Source organism: Tachyglossus aculeatus, chromosome 22 (genome assembly GCF_015852505.1).
Source record: "Tachyglossus aculeatus isolate mTacAcu1 chromosome 22, mTacAcu1.pri, whole genome shotgun sequence".
Classification (NCBI taxonomy): domain Eukaryota; kingdom Metazoa; phylum Chordata; class Mammalia; order Monotremata; family Tachyglossidae; genus Tachyglossus; species Tachyglossus aculeatus.
The window spans coordinates 58,352,711-58,377,015 of NC_052087.1; the positions used below are offsets into that span (position 1 = coordinate 58,352,711).

At 53.2% G+C, this 24,305-nt stretch overlaps 1 protein-coding gene across 2 annotated transcripts in view; it reads left to right on the forward strand.

Moving 5' to 3' along the window:
* Positions 1 to 24,305, forward strand: part of GRK2 (G protein-coupled receptor kinase 2) — a 42,885-nt gene that overhangs the window by 15,088 nt on the left and 3,492 nt on the right. The window contains exons 2-18 of one of the 2 annotated variants that reach the window (XM_038764969.1): positions 1,227 to 1,303; positions 1,867 to 1,940; positions 2,036 to 2,137; positions 4,345 to 4,419; positions 4,593 to 4,654; positions 4,783 to 4,834; positions 6,903 to 6,994; positions 10,136 to 10,235; positions 10,575 to 10,653; positions 11,202 to 11,332; positions 13,626 to 13,720; positions 13,881 to 13,988; positions 14,140 to 14,206; positions 15,331 to 15,431; positions 18,731 to 18,797; positions 18,894 to 18,989; positions 22,752 to 22,914. In XM_038764969.1, coding sequence (XP_038620897.1) covers positions 1,227 to 1,303; positions 1,867 to 1,940; positions 2,036 to 2,137; positions 4,345 to 4,419; positions 4,593 to 4,654; positions 4,783 to 4,834; positions 6,903 to 6,994; positions 10,136 to 10,235; positions 10,575 to 10,653; positions 11,202 to 11,332; positions 13,626 to 13,720; positions 13,881 to 13,988; positions 14,140 to 14,206; positions 15,331 to 15,431; positions 18,731 to 18,797; positions 18,894 to 18,989; positions 22,752 to 22,914 — 1,541 coding nt within the window. Of the gene's footprint in view, positions 1 to 1,226; positions 1,304 to 1,866; positions 1,941 to 2,035; positions 2,138 to 4,344; positions 4,420 to 4,592; positions 4,655 to 4,782; positions 4,835 to 6,902; positions 6,995 to 10,135; positions 10,236 to 10,574; positions 10,654 to 11,201; positions 11,333 to 13,625; positions 13,721 to 13,880; positions 13,989 to 14,139; positions 14,207 to 15,330; positions 15,432 to 18,730; positions 18,798 to 18,893; positions 18,990 to 22,751; positions 22,915 to 24,305 lie in introns of those variants that run through there. The other variant, XM_038764970.1, reaches the window with a different exon arrangement.

Sequence of the window (24,305 nt, forward strand, 5' to 3'; positions counted from 1 at the left end):
AGTCACTTAACTTCTCTGAGCCTCAGTTCCCTCATCTGTAAAATGGGGATGAAGACTGTGAGCCCCCCGTGGGACCACCTGATCACCTTGTAACCTCCCCAGCGCTTAGAACAGTGCCTTGCACAGAGTAAGCGCTTAATAAATGCTATTAAAAAAAAAAAAGGTCATGGGTTCAAATCCCGGCTCCGCCACTTGTCAGCCGGGTGACTTTGGGCAAGTCACTTAACTTCTCTGAGCCTCAGTTCCCTCCTCTGTAAAATGGGGATTAAGACTGTGAGGCCCACGTGGGACAACCTGATCACCTTGTAACCCCCCCTCCCAGCGCTTAGAACAGTGCTTTGCACATAGTAAGCGCTTAATAAATGCCATCATTATTATTATTATTATTAATCTTTATTTTCCCGATGAGGTCACTGAGGCCCAGAGAAGTTGCCAACTTGTACTTCCCCAGCGCTTAGTCCAGTGCTCTGCACACAGTAAGCGCTCAATAAAGACGATCGATGAAGTTAGGTGGCTTGCCCAAAGTCACACAGCTGACAGTTGGCGGAGCCAATAAGTAGTAAGCAGCGTGGCTCAGTGGAAAGAGCCCGGGCTTTGGAGTCAGAGGTCATGGGTTCGAATCCCGGCTCCGCCACGTGTCTGCTGTGTGACCTTGGGCAAGTCACTTAACTTCTCCAAGCCTCAGTTCCCTCATCTGTCAAATGGGGATTAAGACCGTGAGCCCCATGTGGGACAACTTGATCACCTTGTATCCCCCCCAGCGCTTAGAACAGTGCTCTGCGCATAGTAAGCGCTTAACAAATGCCTTTTTTTTGTTTTTTTTAGTGCTTAACGGAGAGCACAGTTGTCATTATTTTGATCTTTGAGGGGGGAGGCTGGAGGCCAGGAGGCGTCTGGCCGTGACTGTGAGCCCACTGTTGGGTAGGGACTGTATATGTTGCCAACTTGGACTTCCCAAGCGCTTAGTCCAGTGCTCAGCACGCGGTAAGCGCTCAATAAATGCGATTAATTGATTGATCTGGGCCGTCGCCGACCTCGGGGCCCAGCCGGAAGGGCTTGGGTACCAGAGCGAGCATCCCCACGCTGGCGTTGACCAGCTGACCAGAGCCTGGCTCGGGGGAGAGGACCGCTCCGAAGGGACTGCTGTGGACGTCGGGGAGACGGGGGCTCCGTCCCCGGCCCACCGGGTCCAGCCGTCCGACCGCGGACCCTTCCTGTCCCCCCAGCATCCGCAGCGTCATGCAGAGATACCTGCAGGACCGGGGAGAGATCACGTTCGAGAAGATCTTCTCGCAGAAGCTAGGTGAGGCGGGCGGGGAGGGAGGGAGACCCCGGCCTCGGGGGTCCGGCGCGCGTGGAGACCCCTTGGGAGCTGGGGGGCTACCGGGAGGCGGGGGGGGGTGTCCGTGCGGAGCTGGGGGAGCTGGGACGGTGCCCCGCACGCGGAAAGTGCTCAACAAATGCACGGGCCGGGCGAGTTCACGGGGGGCCAGGCCGCCGTTAGGCCCGGGAGAGGGCTGTGGGGGGGGACGTTTCCGAGAGTCGCAGCTGTTCGGGCCGTTGGTGGAGCGGGCAGGAAGAGGCGGGGCGCTTCCTGTGGGTGCAACCTCTTCCCTGTGGTCGCCCAGCCCTACCCCCACCTCCAGGCTCCCACGCCCCCGCCTTCCCGGACCCCTCGGGCCCGTTGCCCGGGCGACGGCGGGGATGTGGGGTGGGGGGGATACACGGGGGACACCCGGGCCCGAGCTTTGTCAGCACACCTCCCCTTCACACCTCACCCCCCGCGCCCCGGGATGCCAATTAGGGCCGGGGCGGGGGGCCGGGAGCGGGCCCAGAGGGGCCTCACGCGGGCGGCCGGACTTCCAGGCTACCTGTTGTTCAAGGATTTCTGCCTAGCCCTCGGGGATGAGGCCAAGCCCCAGGTGGAGTTCTACGAGGAGGTGAGAACAGGGGCGGGGGCGGGCCGGGGGGCACGCCTGGGCAGCGGCTGGCACCCCGCTGACCCCCCCCGCCGCCCCCCCACCCCGTCCCCCAGATCAAGAAGTACGAGAAACTGGACTCGGAGGAGGAGCGCGGCACCAAGAGCAAGGAGATCTTCGATCTCTACATCATGAAGGAGCTGCTGGCCTGCTCCCACGTGAGCGCCCGCCCGCGTCCCGCCCCTCCACCGGGCCTTAACTCTCATCGTCATCATCGTCGATCGTATTTATTGAGCGCTTACTGTGGGCAGAGCACTGTAGTAAGCGCTGGGGAAGTCCAAGTTGGCAACATCTAGAGACGGTCCCTACCCAACAGCGGGCTCACGGTCTAAAAGGGGGAGACAGAGAACAAAACCAAACGTACTAGCAAAATAAAATAAATAGAATAGATATGTACAAGTAAAATAAATAAATATGTACAAACATATATACATATATACAGGTGCAAATTATTCATTTTCTTTATAAGCCCAAGAGATGACAATGAAGCTGAGAGAAGTAGCGTGTGGTTTAGCAAAAAGAGCACGGATTTGGGAGCCAGGAGACCTGGGTTCTAATCCCTGCTTTTCCACTTGTCCACCGGGTGATCTTCGCTAGGCCTCAGTTTCCTCACCTGTAAAAGGGAACGAAATACCCGTTCTCCCTCTCCCTTAGACTGCGAGCCCCACGTGAGGCACTGAGCCCTCCGCCCGAGCCGCGTCCCTCCGCCGGATTCGTTCATTCATTCAGTCGTATCGATTGAGCACCTACTGCGTGCCGAGCACTGGACTGAGCGCTTGGGAAGCCCAAGTCGGCGGCATAGACGGCCCCTACCCAACAACGGGCTCACGGTCTAGAAGGGGGAGACGGGACGACAAAACAAAACGTGTGGACGGGGGTCGAGTCGTCGGAACAAGCAGAATTAAAGCCAGACGCACATCATTAGCGAAATAAATAGAATAGGAAATACGTACAAGTAAAATAGAGTAATCAATCGGTACATTCAAATATACAGGTGCGGTGGGGAGGGGAAGGAGGAGAGGTATACAGATATACAGGTATATATGTGTGTACATATTTATTACTCTATTTTACTTGTACATATCTATTCTATTTATTTTATTTTGTTAGTATGTTTGGTTTTGTTCTCCGTCTCCCCCTTTTAGACTGTGAGCCCACTGTTGGGTAGGGACTGTCTCTATATGTTGCCAATTTGTACTTCCCAAGCGCTTAGTACAGTGCTCTGCACATAGTAAGCGCTCAATAAATACGATTGATGATGATGATGATGATGAGAGGAAAAGGGGCTCAGTGTGGGAAGGCCTCCTGGAGGAGGTGAGCTCTCAGTGGGGCTTTGAAGGGAGGAAGAGAGCGGAGGGAGGGCATTCCGGGCCAGGGGGAGGACGTGGGCCGGGGGTCGACGGCGGGACGGGCGAGAACGAGGCCCCGTGAGGAGGTGAGCGGAGGCAGAGGAGCGGAGGGTGCGGGCTGGGCCGGAGAAGGACAGAAGGGAGGGGAGGGAGGAGGGGGCGACTGGATGGACGGCCTTGAAGCCAAAGATCTGGATCTTGTCCATCTGCCTGGGCCATGTCCCTCTGCCCGGGCCGCATCCCTCCCCCCGGGGGTCCGCCCGTCCGTGCCTCGGGGGGCAAGGAGGGGCACCGGCCCTGACTTCATGCTGCTGCCCAGATTGTCTTTGTCCAGAAACACTCTGGACATGTTACTCCCCTTCTCAAGAATCTCCAGGGGCTACCAGTCAATCTGCGCATCAGGCAGAAACTCCTCACCCTGGGCTTCCAGGCTGTCCATCCATCCCCTGGCCCCCTCCTCCCTCCCCTCCCTTCCGTCCTTCTCCAGCCCAGCCCGCACCCTCCGCTCCTCCGCCGCTAATCTCCTCACCGTTAGGCCTCGTTCTCACCCGTCCCGCCATCGACCCCCGGCCCCCGTCCTCCCCCGGGCCCGGAATGCCCCCAGTCCCTCTGCCCCTCCGCCAATCTAGCTCTCTTCCTCCCTTCAAGGCCCTGCTGAGAGCTCACCTCCTCCAGGAGGCCTTCCCACACTCAGCCCCTTCCTTCCTCTCCCCCTCGTCCCCCTCTCCAACCCCCCCATCTTCCCTCCTTCCCTTCCCCACGGCACCTGTATAGATGTATATATGTTTGTACAGATTTATTACTTGTACCTATCTATTCTATTCATTTTATTTTGTTAGCATGTTTGGTTTTGTTCTCCGTCTCCCCCGTCTAGACCGTGAGCCCACTGTTGGGTAGGGACCGTCTGTAGATGTTGCCGACTTGGACTTCCCAAGCGCTTAGCACAGTGCTCTGCAGACAGTAAGCGCTCAATAAATACGATTGATTGATCGATTCCTCCCACCCTCCTCCCTCAGACGTTCTCCAAGAGCGCCACGGAGCACGTGCAGAGCCACCTGATGAAGCACCAAGTGCCGCCCGATCTGTTCCAGGTGCGCCCCTGGCCCGCCCGGCCCTCACCCCCCGGGAACGTGTCCCGTCCCTCCGGGTCGCTGCCCACGCGCCCCTCCGCCCCCCGACGCGCCGGGCCCCCTGGGCTGGGGAGGGGCCGGGCGGGACCCCGGGGACCGAGCCGTGCCCGGTCACCCGCCTCTCGCACCCACAGCCCTACATCGAGGAGATCTGCCAGAGCCTGCGGGGGGCCGTCTTCCAGCGGTTCATTGAGAGGTGGGTGCGGGGCTGGGGTCAGGTCTGCGCGCCCACCCGCCGGAGCCCCGGAGGGTGGGGGCTGAAGTCGGGGGGTGGGGACCCGACCCTCGGGGGGCCGGGGCCTGAGCCCGCTCTTGCCGTTCCAGTGAGAGGTTCACCCGCTTCTGCCAGTGGAAGAACGTGGAGCTGAACATCCACGTGAGTAATCAATCAATCAATCATCATCATCAATCGTATTTACTGAGCGCTTACTGCGTGCAGAGCACCGTGCTAAGCGCTTGGGAAGGACAAGTTGGTAACATATAGAGACAGTCCCTACCCAGCAGTGGGCTCACAGGCTAAAAGGGGGAGAATCAATCAGTCATCATCATCATCAGTTGTATTTATTGAGCGCTTACTGCGTGCAGAGCACCGGACTAAGCGCTTGGGAAGTACAAGTTGGCAACATATAGAGACAGTCCCTACGCAGCAGTGGGCTCACAGTCTAAAAGGGGGAGAATCAATCAATCAATCATCATCATCATCAGTCGTATTTATTGAGCGCTTACTGCGTGCAGAGCACTGTGCTAAGCGCTTGGGAAGTACAAGTTGGTAACATATAGAGACAGTCCCTATCCAGCAGTGGGCTCACAGGCTAAAAGGGGGAGAATCAATCAATCATCATCAATCGTATTTATTGAGCGCTTACTGCGTGCAGAGCACCGGACTAAGCGCTTGGGAAGTACAAGTTGGTAACATAGAGAGACAGTCCCTACCCAGCAGTGGGCTCACAGGCTAAAAGGGGGAGAATCAATCAGTCAATCAATCATTATCATCATCAATCGTATTTATTGAGCGCTTACTGCGTGCAGAGCACCGGACTAAGCGCTTGGGAAGTACAAGTTGGTAACATATAGAGACAGTCCCTACCCAGCAGTGGGCTCACAGTCTAAAAGGGGGAGAATCAATCAATCATCATCATCATCAGTCGTATTTATTGAGCACTTACTGCGTGCAGAGCACCGGACTAAGCGCTTGGGAAGTACAAGTTGGTAACATATAGAGACAGTCCCTACCCAGCAGTGGGCTTACAGGCTAAAAGGGGGAGAATCAATCAATCATCATCAATCAGTCGTATTTATTGAGCGCTTACTGCGTGCAGAGCACCGGACTAAGCACTTGGGAAGTACAAGTTGGTAACATAGAGAGACGGTCCCTACCCAGCAGTGGGCTCACAGGCTAAAAGGGGGAGAATTAATCAGTCATCATCAATCGTATTTATTGAGCGCTTACTGCGTGCAGAGCACCGGACTAAGCGCTTGGGAAGGACAAGTTGGTAACATATAGAGACAGTCCCTACCCAGCAGTGGGCTCACAGGCTAAAAGGGGGAGAATCAATCAATCATCATCATCATCAATCGTATTTATTGAGCGCTTACTGAGTGTAGAGCACCGGACTAAGCGCTTGGGAAGTACAAGTTGGCAACATATAGAGACAGTCCCTACGCAGCAGTGGGCTCACAGTCTAAAAGGGGGAGAATCAATCAGTCAATCAATCATCATCATCATCAATCGTATTTATTGAGCGCTTACTGCGTGCAGAGCACTGTGCTAAGCACTTGGGAAGTACAAGTTGGTAACATAGAGAGACAGTCCCTACCCAGCAGTGGGCTCACAGGCTAAAAGGGGGAGAATCAATCATCATCATCATCATCAGTCGTATTTATTGAGCGCTTACTGCGTGCAGAGCACCGGACTAAGCGCTTGGGAAGTACAACTTGGTAACATATAGAGACAGTCCCTACCCAGCAGTGGGCTCATAGTCTAAAAGGGGGAGAATCAATCAGTCAATCAATCAATCAATCGATCGTACTTATTGAGCGCTTACTGCGTGCAAAGCACCGTGCTAAGCGCTTGGGAAGGACAAGTTGGTAACATATAGAGACAGTCCCTACCCAGCAGTGGGCTCACAGTCTAAAAGGGGGAGAATCAATCAATCAATCATCATCATCATCAATCGTATTTATTGAGCGCTTACTGCGTGCAGAGCACTGGACTAAGCGCTTGGGAAGTACAAGTGGGAATCGGGGGGGAGAGGAGGAGGGCGGGAGGCCGGAAGGAGAAGTGGGGGGTCCGCACGGGGAGGGATGCCGCAAAGGGGGAGGGAGGGAGGGAGAGAGGTCAATGCCCAACGGCGGGCGCTGGGAAGGGGGGCACCGTCCAGGGGCCGGGGTTGTGGGGGGCACCCAGGGGGCCGATCGGCGACCGGCTGCCCCTCGCCCCGCAGCTGACCATGAACGACTTCAGCGTCCACCGCATCATCGGCCGCGGCGGCTTCGGCGAAGTGTACGGCTGCCGCAAGGCCGACACGGGCAAGATGTGAGTGGTCCCTGGGCGCCCCGAGAGCGGCGGCGGGGGGCGGGGGGGGGTCCCACTCACCCACCCGGTCCCCGGACCGGGCCCGGCCCCCGGCATTCGCGGCCCAGCTCCGCCAGGTGACCTTGGACAAGTCACTTCTCTCGTAATTAACCATCGTGGCGTTTATTAAGGGCCCGCTGCGTGGCAAGCACTGTTCTAAGCGCCGGGATACATCCAAGCGGATCAGATCGGACGGAGTCCCGGTCCCATTCATTCATTCATTCAGTCGTATTTATTGAGCGCTTACTGCGTGCAGAACACTGTACTAAGCGCTTGGGAAGTCCAAGTTGGCAACAGAGACGGTCCCTGCCCAACAACGGGCTCACGGTGTGGAAGTCCCACCTCGGGGGCTCACAGGAGGGAGAGCGGGTACCGAATCCTCATTTCTCAGGTGAGGCGGGCACCTGGCGGAGCCGGGATTAATCAATCAATCAATCGTATTTATTGAGCGCTTACTATGTGCAGAGCACTGTACTAAGCGCTTGGGAAGTACAAATTGGCATCACATAGAGACAGTCCCTACCCAACAGTGGGCTCACAGTCTAAAAGATTAAAAGATCTGGGATTAGAACCCAGATCCTCCGACACCCAAGTCCAAGCTCTTTCCACTGGGCCGTGCTGCTTTCCCTCTCCTCATCCGCGAAGCGAGGGTTCGATCCACGTTCTTCATCAGTCCTCCCCCTCCTACGGAAAATAAAATAAGCGATGGCATTCGTTAAGCGCTTAGTACGTGCGAAGCACCGTTCTAAGCGCTGCGTGGGGATACAAGGTGATCAGGTTGTCCCCCGTGGGGCTCACAGTCTCCATCCCCATTTGACAGCTGGGGTAACTGAGGCTCGGAGGAGTGAAGCGGCTTGCCCCGAGTCCCACAGCTGACAAGTGGCGGGGCCGGGATTCGAACCCGGGACCTCCGACTCCCAAGCCCAGGCCTCACACTTCTCTCCCCTAATGCCCATTTGCTCACCGTACCTCCAGCTCGTCTCTCTCGCCGCCAACCTACCCCCTCATATCCGCAAGACGATCGCTCTCCCCACTTTCAAAACCTTATCAAATAATAATAATAATAATAATTAATGGCATCTGTTCAGCGCTCAACTATGTGCCAGACACTGTACTAAGCGCCGGGGTGGACGTAAGCGGATCGGGTCGGACACGGTCCCTGTCCCGCGTGGGGCTCACGGTCCTAATCCCCCTTTTCCAGATCAGGTAACTGAGGCCCAGAGAAGTGAGGCGACTTGCCCGAGGTCACACAGCAGACAAGGGGCGGAGCCGGGATTAGAACCCGTGACCTCCTGACCCCCGGGCTCTATCCCACCCCGCCCTGCTGCTTCTCATCTGGTCAAAATCGCATCTCCTCCAAGAGGCCTTCCAGGCTTAGAAGCAGCGTGGCTCAGTGGAAAGAGCCCGGGCTTTGGAGTCAGAGGTCACGGGTTCAAATCCTGGCTCTGCCCATTGTCAGCTGTGTGGCTTTGGGCAAGTCATTTCACTGCTCTGGGCCTCAGTGACCTCATTGGGAAAATGGGGATGCAGACTGTGAGCCCCAGGAGGGACAACCTGATCACCTTGTAACCTCCCCAGCGCTTAGAACAGTGCTGTGCACATAGTAAGCGCTTAATAAATGCTATTATTATTTTTATTCCCACATTCCCCTCACTCCTCCTCCCTTCCGCTTCGCCCCTGCGTTCGGATGTGCCTCCTTTATTCATGCCATCCCCGCGGCACTTATGTTTGTAGCCGATAGTAAGCACTTAATGAATGCTATTGTTATTATTATTATCGTTATTATTATTATTAGGCCCACATTCCCCTCACTCCTCCTCCTTTCCGCTTCACCCCTGCGTTTGGATGTGCCTCCTTTATTCATGCCATCCCCGCGGCACTTAAGTTCGTAGCCGATAGTAAGCACTTAATGAATGCCATTATTATTATTATCATTATTATCATTATTATTATCATTATTATTATTATCATTATTATTAGGCCCACATTTCCCTCACTCCTCCTCCCTTCCGCTTCGCCCCTGCGTTCGGATGTGCCACCTTTATTCATTCCATCCCTGCGGCACTTACGTTCGTAGCCGATAGTAAGCACTTAATAAATGCTATTATTATTATTATTATTATTATCATCATCATCATCATCATCATTATTATTATTAGGCCCACATTCCCCTCACTCCTCCTCCCTTCCGCTCCGCCCCTGCGTTCGAATGTGCCACCTTTATTCATTCCATCCCCGCGGCACTTACGTTCGTAGCCGATAGTAAGCACTTAATAAATGCTATTATTATTATTATTATTATTATCATTATTATCATTATTATTATCATTATCATTATCATTATTATTATTATTAGGCCCACATTCCCCTCACTCCTCCTCCCTTCCGCTTCGCCCCTGCGTTCGGATGTGCCTCCTTTATTCATTCCATCCCCGCGGCACTTACGTTCGGAGCCGATAATAAGCACTTAAAAAATGCTATTATCATTATTATCATTATTATCATTATTATCATTATTATTATTATTATTATTATTATTATTAGGCCCACATTCCCCTCACTCCTCCTCCCTTCTGCTTCGCCCCCGCGTTCGTATGTGCCTCCTTTATTCATTCCATCCCCGCGGCACTTCCGTTCGTAGCCGATAGTAAGCACTTAATAAATGCTATTATCATTATTATTATTATTATTATCATTATTAGGCCCACATTCCCCTCACTCCTCCTCCCTTCCGCTCCGCCCCTGCATTCATATGTGCCTCCTTTATTCATGCCATCCCCGCGGCACTTAGGTTCGGAGCTGTAACCTATTAACGTCTTGTCTCCCTCTCCGTCTCCCCGAACTCCTTGCGGACAGGGGCCGTGCCTAGCAACCGTTGCATCGTTCCCTCCGCAGCGCTCAGTACAGCGCTCCGCGCCCAGTAAGCGCCCTGTAGGGACCCTTGATGGATTGAATGAATGTATCCGACCCAGGGTAGAGCCCGCTCCCCCCCTCCCCGGGCCTCCATCTCGCCCGTCTCGCCGCCGGCCCGCGTCCTGGCCCCGGGCCCGGCGCTTGGCCCCGACTGAGCGCTTAACGGACTCCCAAAATGGTCACCATCAGGTACGCCATGAAGTGTCTGGACAAGAAGCGCATCAAGATGAAGCAAGGGGAGACGCTGGCCTTGAACGAGCGCATCATGTTGTCGCTCGTCAGCACCGGGGTGAGCCTCCCCCCGCCTTCCCTCCCTCGCCGGGTCCTCCGCTTGGTTTTAACGGCATTTATTAAGCGCTTACTACGCGCCAAGCACTGTTCTAAGCGCTGGGGAGGTTACAGAGTGATCCGGTTGTCCCACGGGGGGCTCACGGTCTCAATCCCCATTTGGTCCTCCCGCCTCGACCTTTTTAGACCGTGAGCCCACTGTCGGGTAGGGACCGTCTCTCTATGTTGCCGACGTGTACCTCCCAAGCGCTTAGCACAGCGCTCTGCGCACAGTAAGCGCTCAATAAATGCGATCGATGATGATGACGACCTCCCCTCTGATTGCCCCCGCTCCCCCCAGGATTGCCCCTTCATCGTCTGCATGTCCTACGCCTTCCAGACGCCCGACAAGCTCAGCTTCATCCTGGACCTCATGAACGGTGAGAGCCTCCTCCCGCCCCGTCCTTTTCAATCAATCAGTCAATCAATCAATCGATCGTATTTATTGAGCGCTTACTATGTGCAGAGCACCGTCCTAAGCGCTTGGGAAGTACACATTGGCAACACATAGAGACAGTCCCTACCCAACAGTGGGCTCACAGTCTAAAAGGGGGAGACAATTCACTCGTTCATCCCTCCAGTCGTATTTCCCGAGCGCTCACTGGGTGCGGAGCACTGTACTGAGCGCCGGGGAAGCCCAAGCCGGCGGCGCGGGGAGGCGGTCCCCACCCGCAGCGGGGAAGACGGGCGGCGGGGCGAACCCCGTGGACGGGTGTCAAGTCGTCGGAATCGATAGGATTTAGACTGTGAGCCCACTGGCGGGTAGGGACCGTCTCTATGTGTTGCCAATTTGTACTTCCCAAGCGCTTAATACGGTGCTCTGCACATAGTAAGCGCTCAATAAATACGATTGATGATGATAGGATGAAGGCTAAATTGGCCCTGAGCATGCGCGTGTCCGCCCCTCCCCGCCCCCGTCCGTTGGCAGGGGGAGACCTCCACTATCACCTGTCCCAGCACGGCGTCTTCTCCGAGTCCGACATGCGCTTCTACGCCGCCGAGATCATCCTGGGCCTGGAGCACATGCACAACCGCTTCGTCGTCTACCGCGACCTGAAGGTGAACTGGACGCCCCCGCTCCCACCCGACGCGGGCTCATTCCTCCGTGATGATAATAATACTAACGGCGGCGTTTATTAAGCGCTTCTCTGTCTCCCCGTTTTAGACCGTGAGCCCGCTGTTGGGTAGGGACCGTCTCTCTACGTTGCCAATCTGTACTTCCCAAGCGCTTAGTACGGTGCTCTGCACACAGGAAGCGCTCAATAAATACGATTGATGATGATGATGTGCCAAGCAATCAATCAATCAATCGTATTTGTTGAGCGCTTGGGAAGTACAAGTTGGCAACATATAGAGACAGTCCCTACCCAACAGTGGGCTCACGGTCTAAAAGGGCGCCCGTCCTTTTAAAACAGCCTAAAAGCACTGTTCTAAGCGCTGGGGAGGTCACAGGGTTGCCCCACGGGGGGCTCACGTTAATCCCCATTTTCCAGATGAGGGAACTGAGGCCCAGAGAAGGCAAGTGACTTGCCCCAAGTCACCCAGCTGACAGTCGGCGGAGCCGGGGTTTGAACCCGTGACCTCTGACCCCAAAGCCCGGGCTCTTTCCGCTGAGCCACGCTGATCCATTCATCCGATCATTCGGTCGTATTTATTGAGCGCTTAGTGGGTGCGGAGCACTGGGCTCGGAGCTTGGGAAGTCCAAGTCGGCGACATAGAGAGACGGTCCCTACCCGACAACGGGCTCACGGTCTAGAAGGGGGAGACGGACGACAGAATCAATCAATCAATCAATCAATCGTATTTATTGAGCGTTTACTGTGTGCAGAGCACTGGACTAAGCGCTTGGGAAGTCCAAGTTGGCAACATATAGAGACAGTCCCTACCCAACAGTGGGCTCACAGTCTAAAAACGCCACGTGGAGACGGGTGTCAAAATCGTCGGAACAAATCATCATCAATCGTATTTATTGAGCGCTTACTATGTGCAGAGCACTGTGCAGAGCAACAAATAGAATTAACGCACACGCGAGCCTTCACCCGTTGGCCCCTCGGAACCGGTCAGAGAGCCCGGTGTCCCCGACGTCCACCAGGTTCCCTCCGGACCCGAGTCCCGGGCCCCCCCCCCCCCCCATGCCGTTGGTTCCCAGCTCACGCGGGGCGGTTTTTGGAGGCCAGGCCCGTGTCCCGGCCGACGTACAAGCGCTTAGTGCAGTGCTCTGCACATAGTAAGCGCTCAATAAATACGATTGATGACGTACAAGGTCAGCGCCGAGCAGTGTCCCAGTGGCCACCGGTCTGGCCCCCAGGGACCCAGCGGGGACCCGCCTAGACCCCCTGACTCTCTCCTCTCCATCCCTGACTCTCCCCCAGTGACCCCGCAGAGACCACCCTACATCCCTACATTTCTAGACTGTGAGCCCACTGTTGGGTAGGGACCATCTCTGTATGTTGCCAACTTGGACTTCCCAAGCGCTTAGTCCAGTGCTCTGCACACAGTAAGCGCTCAATAAATACGATTGAATGAATGAATCCCTGACTCTCCCCCGCTGATCCAGCACGGATCATCCGCCAAGCTAGCTCTCTTCCTCCCTTCAAGGCCCTACTGAGAGCTCACCTCCTCCAGGAGGCCTTCATTCCTTCCTCTCCCGCTCGTCCCCCTCTCCATCCCCCCATCTTACCTCCTTCCCTTCCCCACAGCACCTGGATATATGTTTGTACATATTTATTACTCTATTTATTTTACTTGTACATATCTATTCTATTTATTTTGTCAGTATGTTTGGTTTGGTTCTCTGCCTCCCCCTTTTAGACTGTGAGCCCACCATTGGGTCGGGACCGTCTCTATATGTTGCCAACTTGGACTTCCCAAGCGCTTAGTCCAGTGCTCTGCACACAGTAAGTGCTCAATAAATACTATTGATGATGATCCTCCACCCCCGACTCTCCCCTCTCCATTCCCGACTCTCCCCGTGCGTATCCAGTACAGGCCATCCCACGCCCCTGACTCTCCCCCCTCCATCCTCATCATCATCCATCGGATTTATCGAGCGCTTACTATGTGCAGAGCACTGGACTAAGCGCTTGGGAAGGACAAATTGGCGACATATAGAGACAGTCCCTGCCCAACAGTGGGCTCACAGTCTAAAAGATCCCCGACTCCCCCGGTGATCCAGCACCCCTGACTCTCCCCTCTCCGTCCCCGCCTCAACCCGGACCCCCAACCCTCCCCTCTCCATCTCTGCCCCGCGGTTCCCGGAGTCCGGCGGGGTCACTCTAGGGCCTCGAGGGAGGCTCCCCACCTGTCCATCCGGCCGCATCCCGACCCATCCCGGTCTCCCCCTTCCCTGCAGCCGGCCAACATCCTGCTGGACGAGTTCGGCCACGTGCGCATCTCGGACCTGGGCCTCGCCTGTGACTTCTCCAAGAAGAAGCCCCACGCCAGCGTGTCAGTGCCAGCTACGCCTAACCCGCCCTCCCTCCCTCCTCTCTCCTTCCTTCCATCCACCCGGCCTTCCCTCTTCCCCCCACTCCCCGAGGCCCGCCATCCCTCCCTCCCTCCCCCGCCGTCGGTGCCCCCTGACCGGTGCCCGCGGGGCTCTCCGCAGGGGCACCCACGGGTACATGGCCCCGGAGGTGCTGCAGAAGGGGGTGGCCTACGACAGCAGCGCGGACTGGTTCTCCCTGGGCTGCATGCTCTTCAAGCTGCTGCGGGGGTGAGCGGGGGGTCCCGGGGGCCAGGCCGCGGACCCCTGGCCGGGGAAGAGGGGGAGGCTCGGTCCGGGGCTGGGACGGGGGGCGGCGGGGTTCGGGGGGAAGCCGGTCTGGGGTCTCTGTCGTCGTCGTCATCGTCCCCCCGGACCGCAGGCACAGCCCCTTCCGGCAGCACAAGACCAAGGACAAACACGAGATTGACCGCATGACTCTGACCACGGTGAGCGACTTGGGGGGGGTGAGGCCGCGGCGGCGTGGGGGGGACTCGTTCAGTCGTACTTACTGAGCGCTTACTGTGTGCAGAGTGTGGAAGGACAAACTGTTGCCAATTTGGACCTCCCAAACGCTTAGTCCAGTGCTCTGCACACAGTAAGCGCTCAATAAATACGATTGATGATGATGATGATGATGCAGAGCACCGGACTGAGCGCTCGGGCAAGTCGGCGACACAAAGAGACGGTCCCGACCCAACGGCGGGCTCGGAGTCTAGACGGCATTAACGAAACATGCGGACAAGTGTCTGAGAATAAACAGAAGTAAAGCTCAATGCACATCGCGGACAAAATAAATAGAATAAGAAATACGTGGACAACTGCCCAGGAATAAATAGAAGTAAAGCTAAATGCACATCGTTAACAAAATAGAATAGGAAATATGTCCAAGTAAAATAGAGGACTAAGTCATCATCATCAATCGTATTTATTGAGCGCTTACTGTGTGCAGAGCGCTGGACTAAGCGCTTGGGAAGTACAAATTGGCAACATCTAGAGACGGTCCCTACCCGACAGTGGGTTCACAGTCTAAAAGGGGGAGACAGAGAACAAAACCAAACATACTAACAAAATAAAATAAATAGAATAGATACGTACAAATAAAATAAATAGAGTAATAAATGTGTACATACATATATACAGGTGCTGTGGGGAGGGGAAGGAGGTAGGGCGGGGGAGAGGAAAAAGGGGGCTCAGTCGGGGAAGGCCTCCTGGAGGAGGTGAGCTCTCAGGCTTTGAATCAATCAATCGTATTTATTGAGCGCTTACTGTGTGCAGAGCACTGTACTAAGCGCTTGGGAAGGACAAAGGGAGGAAGAGAGCGGAGGGAGGGCATTCCGGGCCAGGGGGAGGACGTGGGCCGGGGGTCGACGGCGGGACGGGCGAGAACGAGGCCCGGTGAGGAGGTGAGCGGCGGCGGAGGGGGTGAGGATGCCAGAAAGAGGCTCTGAGCTGCCTGCGGCCCCCGGGCCGGGAGCCGGACGTTAACGATGGGGGAGGCGGACCGTTGCCCCTCAGGGAGCCGGTCCCTCCCCGGAGGAGGCCGGGATTTAGGGGCTCCCCGCCTCCGCAGACCGTGGAGATGCCGGACTCGTTCTCCCCGGAGCTGAGATCTCTGCTGGAGGGTTTGCTGCAGAGGGACGTGAACCGCAGGCTGGGCTGTCTGGGCCGGGGGTGAGTACCCGGGAAGGGATGGGAGCGGGGGGCCGGACAGGCGGTCCCGTTTTCCTAGTCCCGGCACGGCCCGGGGGGATAGGGGGCTCAGGACCCCCACCCCTCTCTGTCTCTCTCTTCCCTGTCTCCCCCTTTTAGACTGGGAGCCCACTGTTGGGCAGGGACTGTCTCTAAATGTTGCCAATTTGTACTTCCCAAGCGCTCAGTCCAGTGCCCTGCACACGGTAAGCGCTCAATAAATACGATTGATGATGATGATGACCCCAGGCCGAGCCCCACCGACCCAGCCCGTGCCTCTGAGAAGCAGCAGAGCCCGGGCTCGGGAGTCGGAAGGTCCTGGGTTCTAGTCCCGCCCCCGCCACTAGTCTGCCGGGTGACCTCGGTCAAGTCACTTCTTTTAGACCGCGAGCCCACTGTTGGGTAGGGCCTGTCTCTATATGTTGCCATCTTGTACTTCCCAAGCGCTTAGTACGGTGCTCTGCACACAGTAAGCGCTCAATCAATACAACTGATTGATTGATTGATTTAATCGTATTTATTGAGCGCTTACTGTGTGTGTACGAAGCTCTTGGGAAGTCCAAGTTGGCAACATCTAGAGACGGTCCCTACCCAACACCGGGCTCACAGTCTAGACGGGGGAGACAGACAACAAAACAAAACATATTAATAAAATAAATAGTCTTTTAGACTGTGAGCCCACAGTTGGGTAGGGACTGTCTCTGGATGTTGCCAATTTGTACTTCCCAAGCGCTTAGTACAGTGCTCTGCACATAGTAAGCGCTCAATAAATACGATTGATGATGATTAATAAAATAAATAGAATAAATATGTACAAGTAAAATAAATAAGTTGAGTAATAAATATGTACAAACATATATACATATATTAACTTCTCTGTGCCTCAGTGACCTCATCTGTAAAATGGGGATGAAGACTGTGAGCCCCCCGTGGGACAACCCGATCACCTTGTAATCTCCCCAGCGCTTAGAACAGGGCTTTGCTCATAGTAAGCGCTTAATAAATGCCATCATCATTATTATTATCACAAGGCGATCAGGTTGTCCCACGGGGCGTTCACATCCTTAATCCCCATTTTGCAGATGAGGTCACTGAGGCCCAGAGAAGTGAAGGGACTTGCCCAAAGTCGCCCAGCTGACAAGTGGCGGAGCCGGGATTTGAACCCATGACCTCTGACTCCAAAGCCCGGGCTCTTCCCCCGGAGCCACGCTGCTTCTCAGTGCCTGGCGCGCAGTAAGCACTTAGCAGATACCCCGGCTATTAGAGAAGCAGCGTGGCTCAGTGGAAAGAGCCCGGGCTTTGGAGTCGGAGGTCATGGGTTCAAATCCCGGCTCCGCCACTTGTCAGCTGTGTGACTTTGGGCAAGTCACTTCACTTCTCTGGGCCTCAGTTCCCTCATCTGTAAAAATGGGGATGAAGGCCGTGAGCCCCCCGTGGGACAACCTGATCACCTTGTATCCTCCCCAGCGCTTAGAACAGTGCTTGGCACATAGTAAGCGCTTAATAAATACTATCATTATCATTATTATTATTATTCTCTGGGCCTCAGTTCCCTCATCTGGAAAATGAGGATTAAAACTGTGAGCCCCCTGTGGGACAACCTGATCACCTTGTAACCTCCCCAGCGCTTAGAACAGTGCTTTGCACATAGTAAGTGCTTAATAAATGCTATCATTATTATTACTATTCTCTGGGCCTCAGTTCCCTCATCTGTAAAAATGGGGATGAAGACCCCCGTGGGACAACCTGATCACCTTGTATCTCCCCAGCGCTTAGAACGGTGCTTTGCACATAATAAGCGCTTAATAAATGCTATCATTATTATTATTATTCTCTGGGCCTCAGTTCCCTCATCTGTAAAAACGGAGATGGAGACCCCCGTGGGACAGCCTGATCACCTTGTATCTCCCCAGTGCTTAGAACAGTGCTTTGCACATAGTAAGCGCTTAATAAATACTATCATTATTATTATTCTTTGGGCCTCAGTTCCCTCATCTGTAAAAATGGGGATGAAGACCCCTGTGGGACAACCTGATCACCTTGTATCTCCCCAGCGCTTAGAACGGTGCTTTGCACATAGTAAGCGCTTAATAAATACTATCATTATTATTATTATTATTATTCTCTGGGCCTCAGTTCCCTCATCTGTAAAAATGGGGGTGGAGCCCCCCATGGGACAACCTGATCACCTTGTATCTCCCCAGTGCTTAGAACGGTGCTTTGCACATAGTAAGCGCTTAATAAATGCTATCATTATTATTATTCTCTGGGCCTCAGTTCCCTCATCTGTAAAAACGGGGATGGAGACCCCCGTGGGACAGCCTGATCACCTTGTATCTCCCCAGTGCTTAGAACAGTGCTTTGCACATAGTAAGTGCTTAATAAATACTATCATTATTATTACTATTCTCTGGGCCTCAGTTCCCTCATCTGTAAAAATGGGGCTGAAGACCCCCGTGGGACAACCTGATCACCTTGTATCTCCCCAACGCTTAGAACAGTGCTTTGCACATAGTAAGCGCTTAATAAATACTATCATTATTCTCTGGGCCTCAGTTCCCTCATCTGTCAAAATGGGGCTGGAGCCCCCCGTGGGACAACCTGATCACCTTGTATCTCCCCAACGCTTAGAACAGTGCTTTGCACATAGTAAGTGCTTAATAAATACTATCATTATTATTACTATTCTCTGGGCCTCAGTTCCCTCATCTGTAAAAATGGGGCTGAAGACCCCCGTGGGACAACCTGATCACCTTGTATCTCCCCAACGCTTAGAACAGTGCTTTGCACATAGTAAGCGCTTAATAAATACTATCATTATTCTCTGGGCCTCAGTTCCCTCATCTGTCAAAATGGGGCTGGAGCCCCCCGTGGGACAACCTGATCACCTTGTATCTCCCCAACGCTTAGAACAGTGCTTTGCACATAGTAAGTGCTTAGTAAATGCTATCATTATTATTATTATCTGGGCCTCAGTTCCCTCATCTGTAAAAATGGGGATGGAGCCCCCCGTGGGACTGCCTGATCACCTTGTATCTCCCCAGCGCTTAGAACGGTGCTTTGCACATAGTAAGCACGTAATAAATACTATCATTATTATTATTATTATTATTCTCTGGGCCTCAGTTCCCTCATCTGTAGAAATGGGGATGAAGACCCCCCGTGGGACCACCTGATCACCTTGTATCTCCCCAGCGCTTAGGACGGTGCTTTGTGCATAGTAAGCGCTTAACAAATGCCGTCATTGTTATTATTTTTATTATTAATATGTACCCCCGCAGGGCCCAGGAGGTGAAGGAGGACCCTTTCTTCAGCACCGTCGACTGGCAGATGGTTTTTCTACAGAAGGTGACGGGGGGCCGGGGGAGCGGGAGAGGCGGGCCGGGCCGGGCCGGAGGGCGGCGGGCAGTCCGGTGATGGCGTCCGTGCCCGTCGTCTCCCCAGTGCCCGCCCCCGCTGATTCCGCCCCGCGGGGAGGTCAACGCGGCCGACGCCTTCGACATCGGCTCCTTCGACGAGGAGGACACCAAGGGGATCAAGGTGCGCCGCCGTCGCCGGGGGTCCCGGCCCCGCTTCCCACCCCTCGCCCCGGCCCGTCGCCGAAGGAAAGAGCGGGGCGGCGTTGGTCCGTGAAGGGCATGCGACGTCGTCGGGGCGTCCGCAAGTAGCCGGAGGAACCCCCAGAAGGGGATTTTGGGACGGGCGGGGAGTGGGAGCTGGGATACGGAGGCCAGAGAGCAGTCGACTGGACGGACTGAGAAGCAGCGTGGCTCTGTAGAAAGAGCCCGGGCTTTGGAGTCACGGGTCATGGGTTCGAATCCCGCCTCCGCCACTTCATTCAGCCGCATTTATTGCGCGCTTACCGTGTGCGGAGCGCCGTACTAAGCGCTTGGGAAGTACAAGTTGGCAACATATAGAGCTGAGCCCCTTCCTTCCTCTCCCCCTCTCCATCCCCCCATCTTACCTCCTTCCCTTCCCCGCAGCACCTGGATAGGTGTTTGTACATATTTATTACTCTATTTATTTTACTTGTCCATATCTATTCTATTGATTTTATTTTGTCAGTATGTTTGGTTTTGTTCTCTGTCTCCCCCTTTTTAGACTGGGAGCCCACTGTTGGGTACGGACTGTCTCTATATAATAATACATACATTGTATGTATTATACATACATACATAATAATACATTGTACATATTTATTACTCTATTTTACTTGTACATTTCTATCCTATTTATTTTATTTTGTTGGTACGTTTGGTTCTGTTCTCTGTCTCCCCCTTTTAGACTGTGAGCCCACTGTTGGGTAGGGACTGTCTCTATGTGTTGCCAATTTGTACTTCCCAAGCGCTTAGTACAGTGCTCTGCACATAGTAAGCGCTCAATAAATGCGATTGATTGATTGATTGATTAATAATAATTGGCATTTGTTAAGCGCCTGCTATGTGCAAAGCACTGTTCTAAGCGCTGGGGAGGATACGGGGTGATCAGGTTGTCCCATGTGGGGCTCACAGTCTTAATCCCCATTTTACAGATGAGGGAACCGAGGCCCAGAGAAGTTAAGTGACTTGCCCAAGATCACACAGCAGACATGCGGTGGAGTCGGGATTCGAACCCATGACCTCTGACTCCAAAGCCCGGGCTCTTTCCACTGAGCCACGCTGCTTCTTGCCAACTTGTACTTCCCAAGCACTCAGTCCAGTGCTCTGCACACAGTAAGCGCTCAATAAATACAATTGATTGATTGATTGATTGAAGTGACTTGCCCAAAGTCACACAGCTGACAATCGGCGGAGTCGGGATTTGAACCCATGACCTCTGACCCCAAAGCCCGGGCTCTTTTCCACTGAGCCACGCTGCTTCTCTTATGGCAGGTAGATTCATTCATTCATTCAGTCGTATTTATTGAGCGCTTACTGTGTGCGGAGCACTGTACTAAGCGCTTGAGAAGTACAAGTTGGCAACATATAGAGACGGTCCCTACCCAACAGTGGGCTCACAGTCTAGAGCTTGTCAGTGAAGTCAACTTGTACTTCCCAAGCGCTTAGTACAGTGCTCTGCACACAATAAGCGCTCAATAAATACAATTGATCGATTGATTAGAAGGGGGAGACAGACAACAAAACAAAACATAGTAACAAAATAAAATAAATAGAATAAATATGTACAAATAAAATAGAGTAATAAATACATACAAACATATATACATGTTTTAGACTGTGAGCCCACTGTTGGGTAGGGACTGTCTATGTTGCCAATTTGTACTTCCCAAGCGCTTAGTACAGTGCTCTGCACACAATAAGCGCTCAATAAATACAATTGATCGATTGATTAGAAGGGGGAGACAGACAACAAAACAAAACATAGTAACAAAATAAAATAAATAGAATAAATATGTACAAATAAAATAAATAGAGTAATAAATACATACAAACATATATACATGTTTTAGACTGTGAGCCCACCGTTGGGTAGGGACTGTCTCTATATGTTGCCAATTTGTACTTCCCAAGCGCTTAGTCCAGTGCTCTGCACATAGTAAGCGCTCAATAAATACGATTGATTGATTGATTAGAAGGGGGAGACAGACAACAAAACAAAACATAGTAACAAAATAAAATAAATAGAATAAATGTGTACAAATAAAATAGAGTAATAAATACATACAAACATATATACATGTTTTAGACTGTGAGCCCACTGTTGGGTAGGGACTGTCTCTCTATGTTGCCAACTTGTACTTCCCAAGCGCTTAGTCCAGTGCTCTGCACACAGTAAGCGCTCAATAAATACGATTGATTGATTAGAAGGGGGAGACAGACAACAAAACAAAACATAGTAACAAAATGAAATAAATAGAATAAATATGTACAAATAAAATAGAGTAATAAATACATACAAACATATATACATGTTTTAGACTGTGAGCCCACTGTTGGGTAGGGACTGTCTCTAAATGTTGCCAACTTGTACTTCCCAAGCGCTTAGTACAGTGCTCTGCACACAGTAAGCGCTCAATAAATACGATTGATTAGAAGGGGGAGACAGACAACAAAACATAGTAACAAAATGAAATAAATAGAATAAATATGTACAAATAAAATAGAGTAATAAATACATACAAACATATATACATGTTTTAGACTGTGAGCCCACTGTTGGGTAGGGACTGTCTCTATATGTTGCCAACTTGTACTTCCCAAGCGCTTAGTCCAGTGCTCTGCACACAGTAAGCGCTCAATAAATACGATTGATCGATTGATTAGAAGGGGGAGACAGACAACAAAACAAAACATAGTAACAAAATAAAATAAATAGAATAAATATGTACAAATAAAATAGAGTAATAAGTACATACAAACATATATACATGTTTTAGACTGTGAGCCCACTGTTGGGTAGGGACTGTCTCTCTATGTTGCCAATTTGTACTTCCCAAGCGCTTAGTCCAGTGCTCTGCACACAGTAAGCGCTCAATAAATACGATTGATCGATTGATTAGAAGGGGGAGACAGACAACAAAACAAAACATAGTAACAAAATAAAATAAATAGAATAAATATGTACAAATAAAATAGAGTAATAAGTACATATAAACATATATACATGTTTTAGACTGTGAGCCCACTGTTGGGTAGGGACTGTCTCTCTATGTTGCCAATTTGTACTTCCCAAGCGCTTAGTACAGTGCTCTGCACACAGTAAGCGCTCAATAAATACGATTGATGATGATCATCATCATCCTCCACCCCTGACTCTCCCCTCTCCATTCAGTAAATACGACTGATGATGATGATGATACATAAGTGGAAGGTAGAAGCAGCATGGTGGAGTAGATAGAGCCCCAGCCCGGAGGTCATGGGTTCTAATCCCGACTCCGCCACCCACTTGCCTGCCGTGTGGCCTTGGGCAAGTCACTTCGGTTCTGTGCCTCAGCTGCCTCATCTGTGAAACGGGGATGAAGATGGTGAGCCCCACGCGGGACGGGGACTGCGTCCAACGCAACTTGCAGGGCTCCATGCCGGCGCTTAGTACAGAGCGCTTAGTACAGTGCTCTGCACATAGTAAGCGCTCAATAAATACGATTGATTGATTGATTGGCACATAGTAGGCGCTTAGCGGGTATCATCGTTAGTATTATCGTCATGAGATTGAGGGGGACGGTCGCGCGGTGGGGCCGTTCTCATCCCTCCCTCCCCAACGCCGGTCCGGACGCCCCGCCACCCCCCCAGAGGGGCGAGAGCCCATCTTGGTGCCCGCGCCCCTCGGTGCCCACCCCCCTTTGCCCCCTCTCTTCCCGTGCAGTTGCTGGACAGTGACCAGGAACTCTACCGCAACTTCCCCCTCACCATCTCGGAGCGGTGGCAGCAGGAGGTGGCCGAGACGGTCTTCGACGCGGTCAACGCCGAGACGGACCGGCTGGAAGCCCGCCGGAGGGCCAAGAACAAGCAGCCGGGCCACGAGGAGGGTGACTGGACTACTGCACTAGCCTTCTCTCTGATCTCCCATCCTCGTGTCTCTCTCCACTTCAATCCATACTTCATGCTGCTGCCTGGATTATCTTTGTCCAGAAACGCTCTGGGCGTGTTACTCCCCTCCTCAAAAACCTCCAATGGCTACCGATCAATCTGCGCATCAGGCAGAAACTCCTCACCCTGGGCTTCAAGGCTGTCCATCCATCCCCTGGCCCCCTCCTACCTCCCCTCCCTTCTCTCCTTCTCCAGCCCAGCCCGCACCCTCCGCTCCTCTGCCACCGCTAATCTCCTCACCGTCCCTCGCTCTCGCCTGTCCCGCCATCGCCCCCCGGCCCCCGTCCTCCCCCGGGCCCGGAATGCCCCCAATCCCTCTGCCCCTCCGCCAAGCTCGCTCTCTTCCTCCCTTCAAGGCCCTGCTGAGAGCTCACCTCCTCCAGGAGGCCTTCCCAGACTGAGCCCCTTCTTTCCTCTCCCCCTCGTCCCCCTCTCCATCCCCCCGTCTTACCTCCTTCCCTTCCCCACAGCACCTGTATATATGTATATATGGTTGTACATATTTATTACTCTATTTATTTATTTTACTTGTACATTTCTATCCTACTTATTTTATTTTGTTGGTATGTTTGGTTCTGTTCTCTGTCTCCCCCTTTTAGACTGTGAGCCCACTGTTGGGTAGGGACGGTCTCTATGTGATGCCAATTTGTACTTCCCAAGCGCTTAGTACAGTGCTCTGCACATAGTAAGCGCTCAATAAATACGATTGATTGATTGATTGAGCCCGGGACCGTCCAGTACAGCGCCCGGCACCTAGTGAGCGATATCCCCGTTTTTGCGGGCGCCCCCCCCGAATCCCAGACCACCGGGCCGCCGCGCCCGCCTCCTCACTCCGGTCCGCACCTCGCTCCGCCGCCGGGACCGGTTTTCCAAAAAAAAACGGTTCGGCGCACGCGTCCCCTCCCCTCCAAAACCTCCACTGGTTGCCCATCGATCACTCAATCGATCCATCATATTTATTGAGCGCTTACTGGGTGCAGAGCACACACACCCGTCTCGCCCTCGAGCTGCAACGCCTCCCCGTTGGCTTTAAGGGCCTCATCATCATCAGTCGTATTTATTGAGCGCTTACTATGTGCAGAGCACTGTACTAAGCGCTTGGGAAGTACAAATTGGCAACATAGAGAGACAGTCCCTACCCAACAGTGGGCCCACCCCAAGGCAACACTAGAGACCCTCTATCAATCAATCAATCAATCATATTTATTGAGCGCTTACTATGTGCAGAGCACTGTACTAAGCGCTTGGGAAGTACAAATTGGCAACACAGAGAGACAGTCCCGACCCAACAGGGGGCCCACCCCAAAGCAACACTAGAGACCCTCTAGGG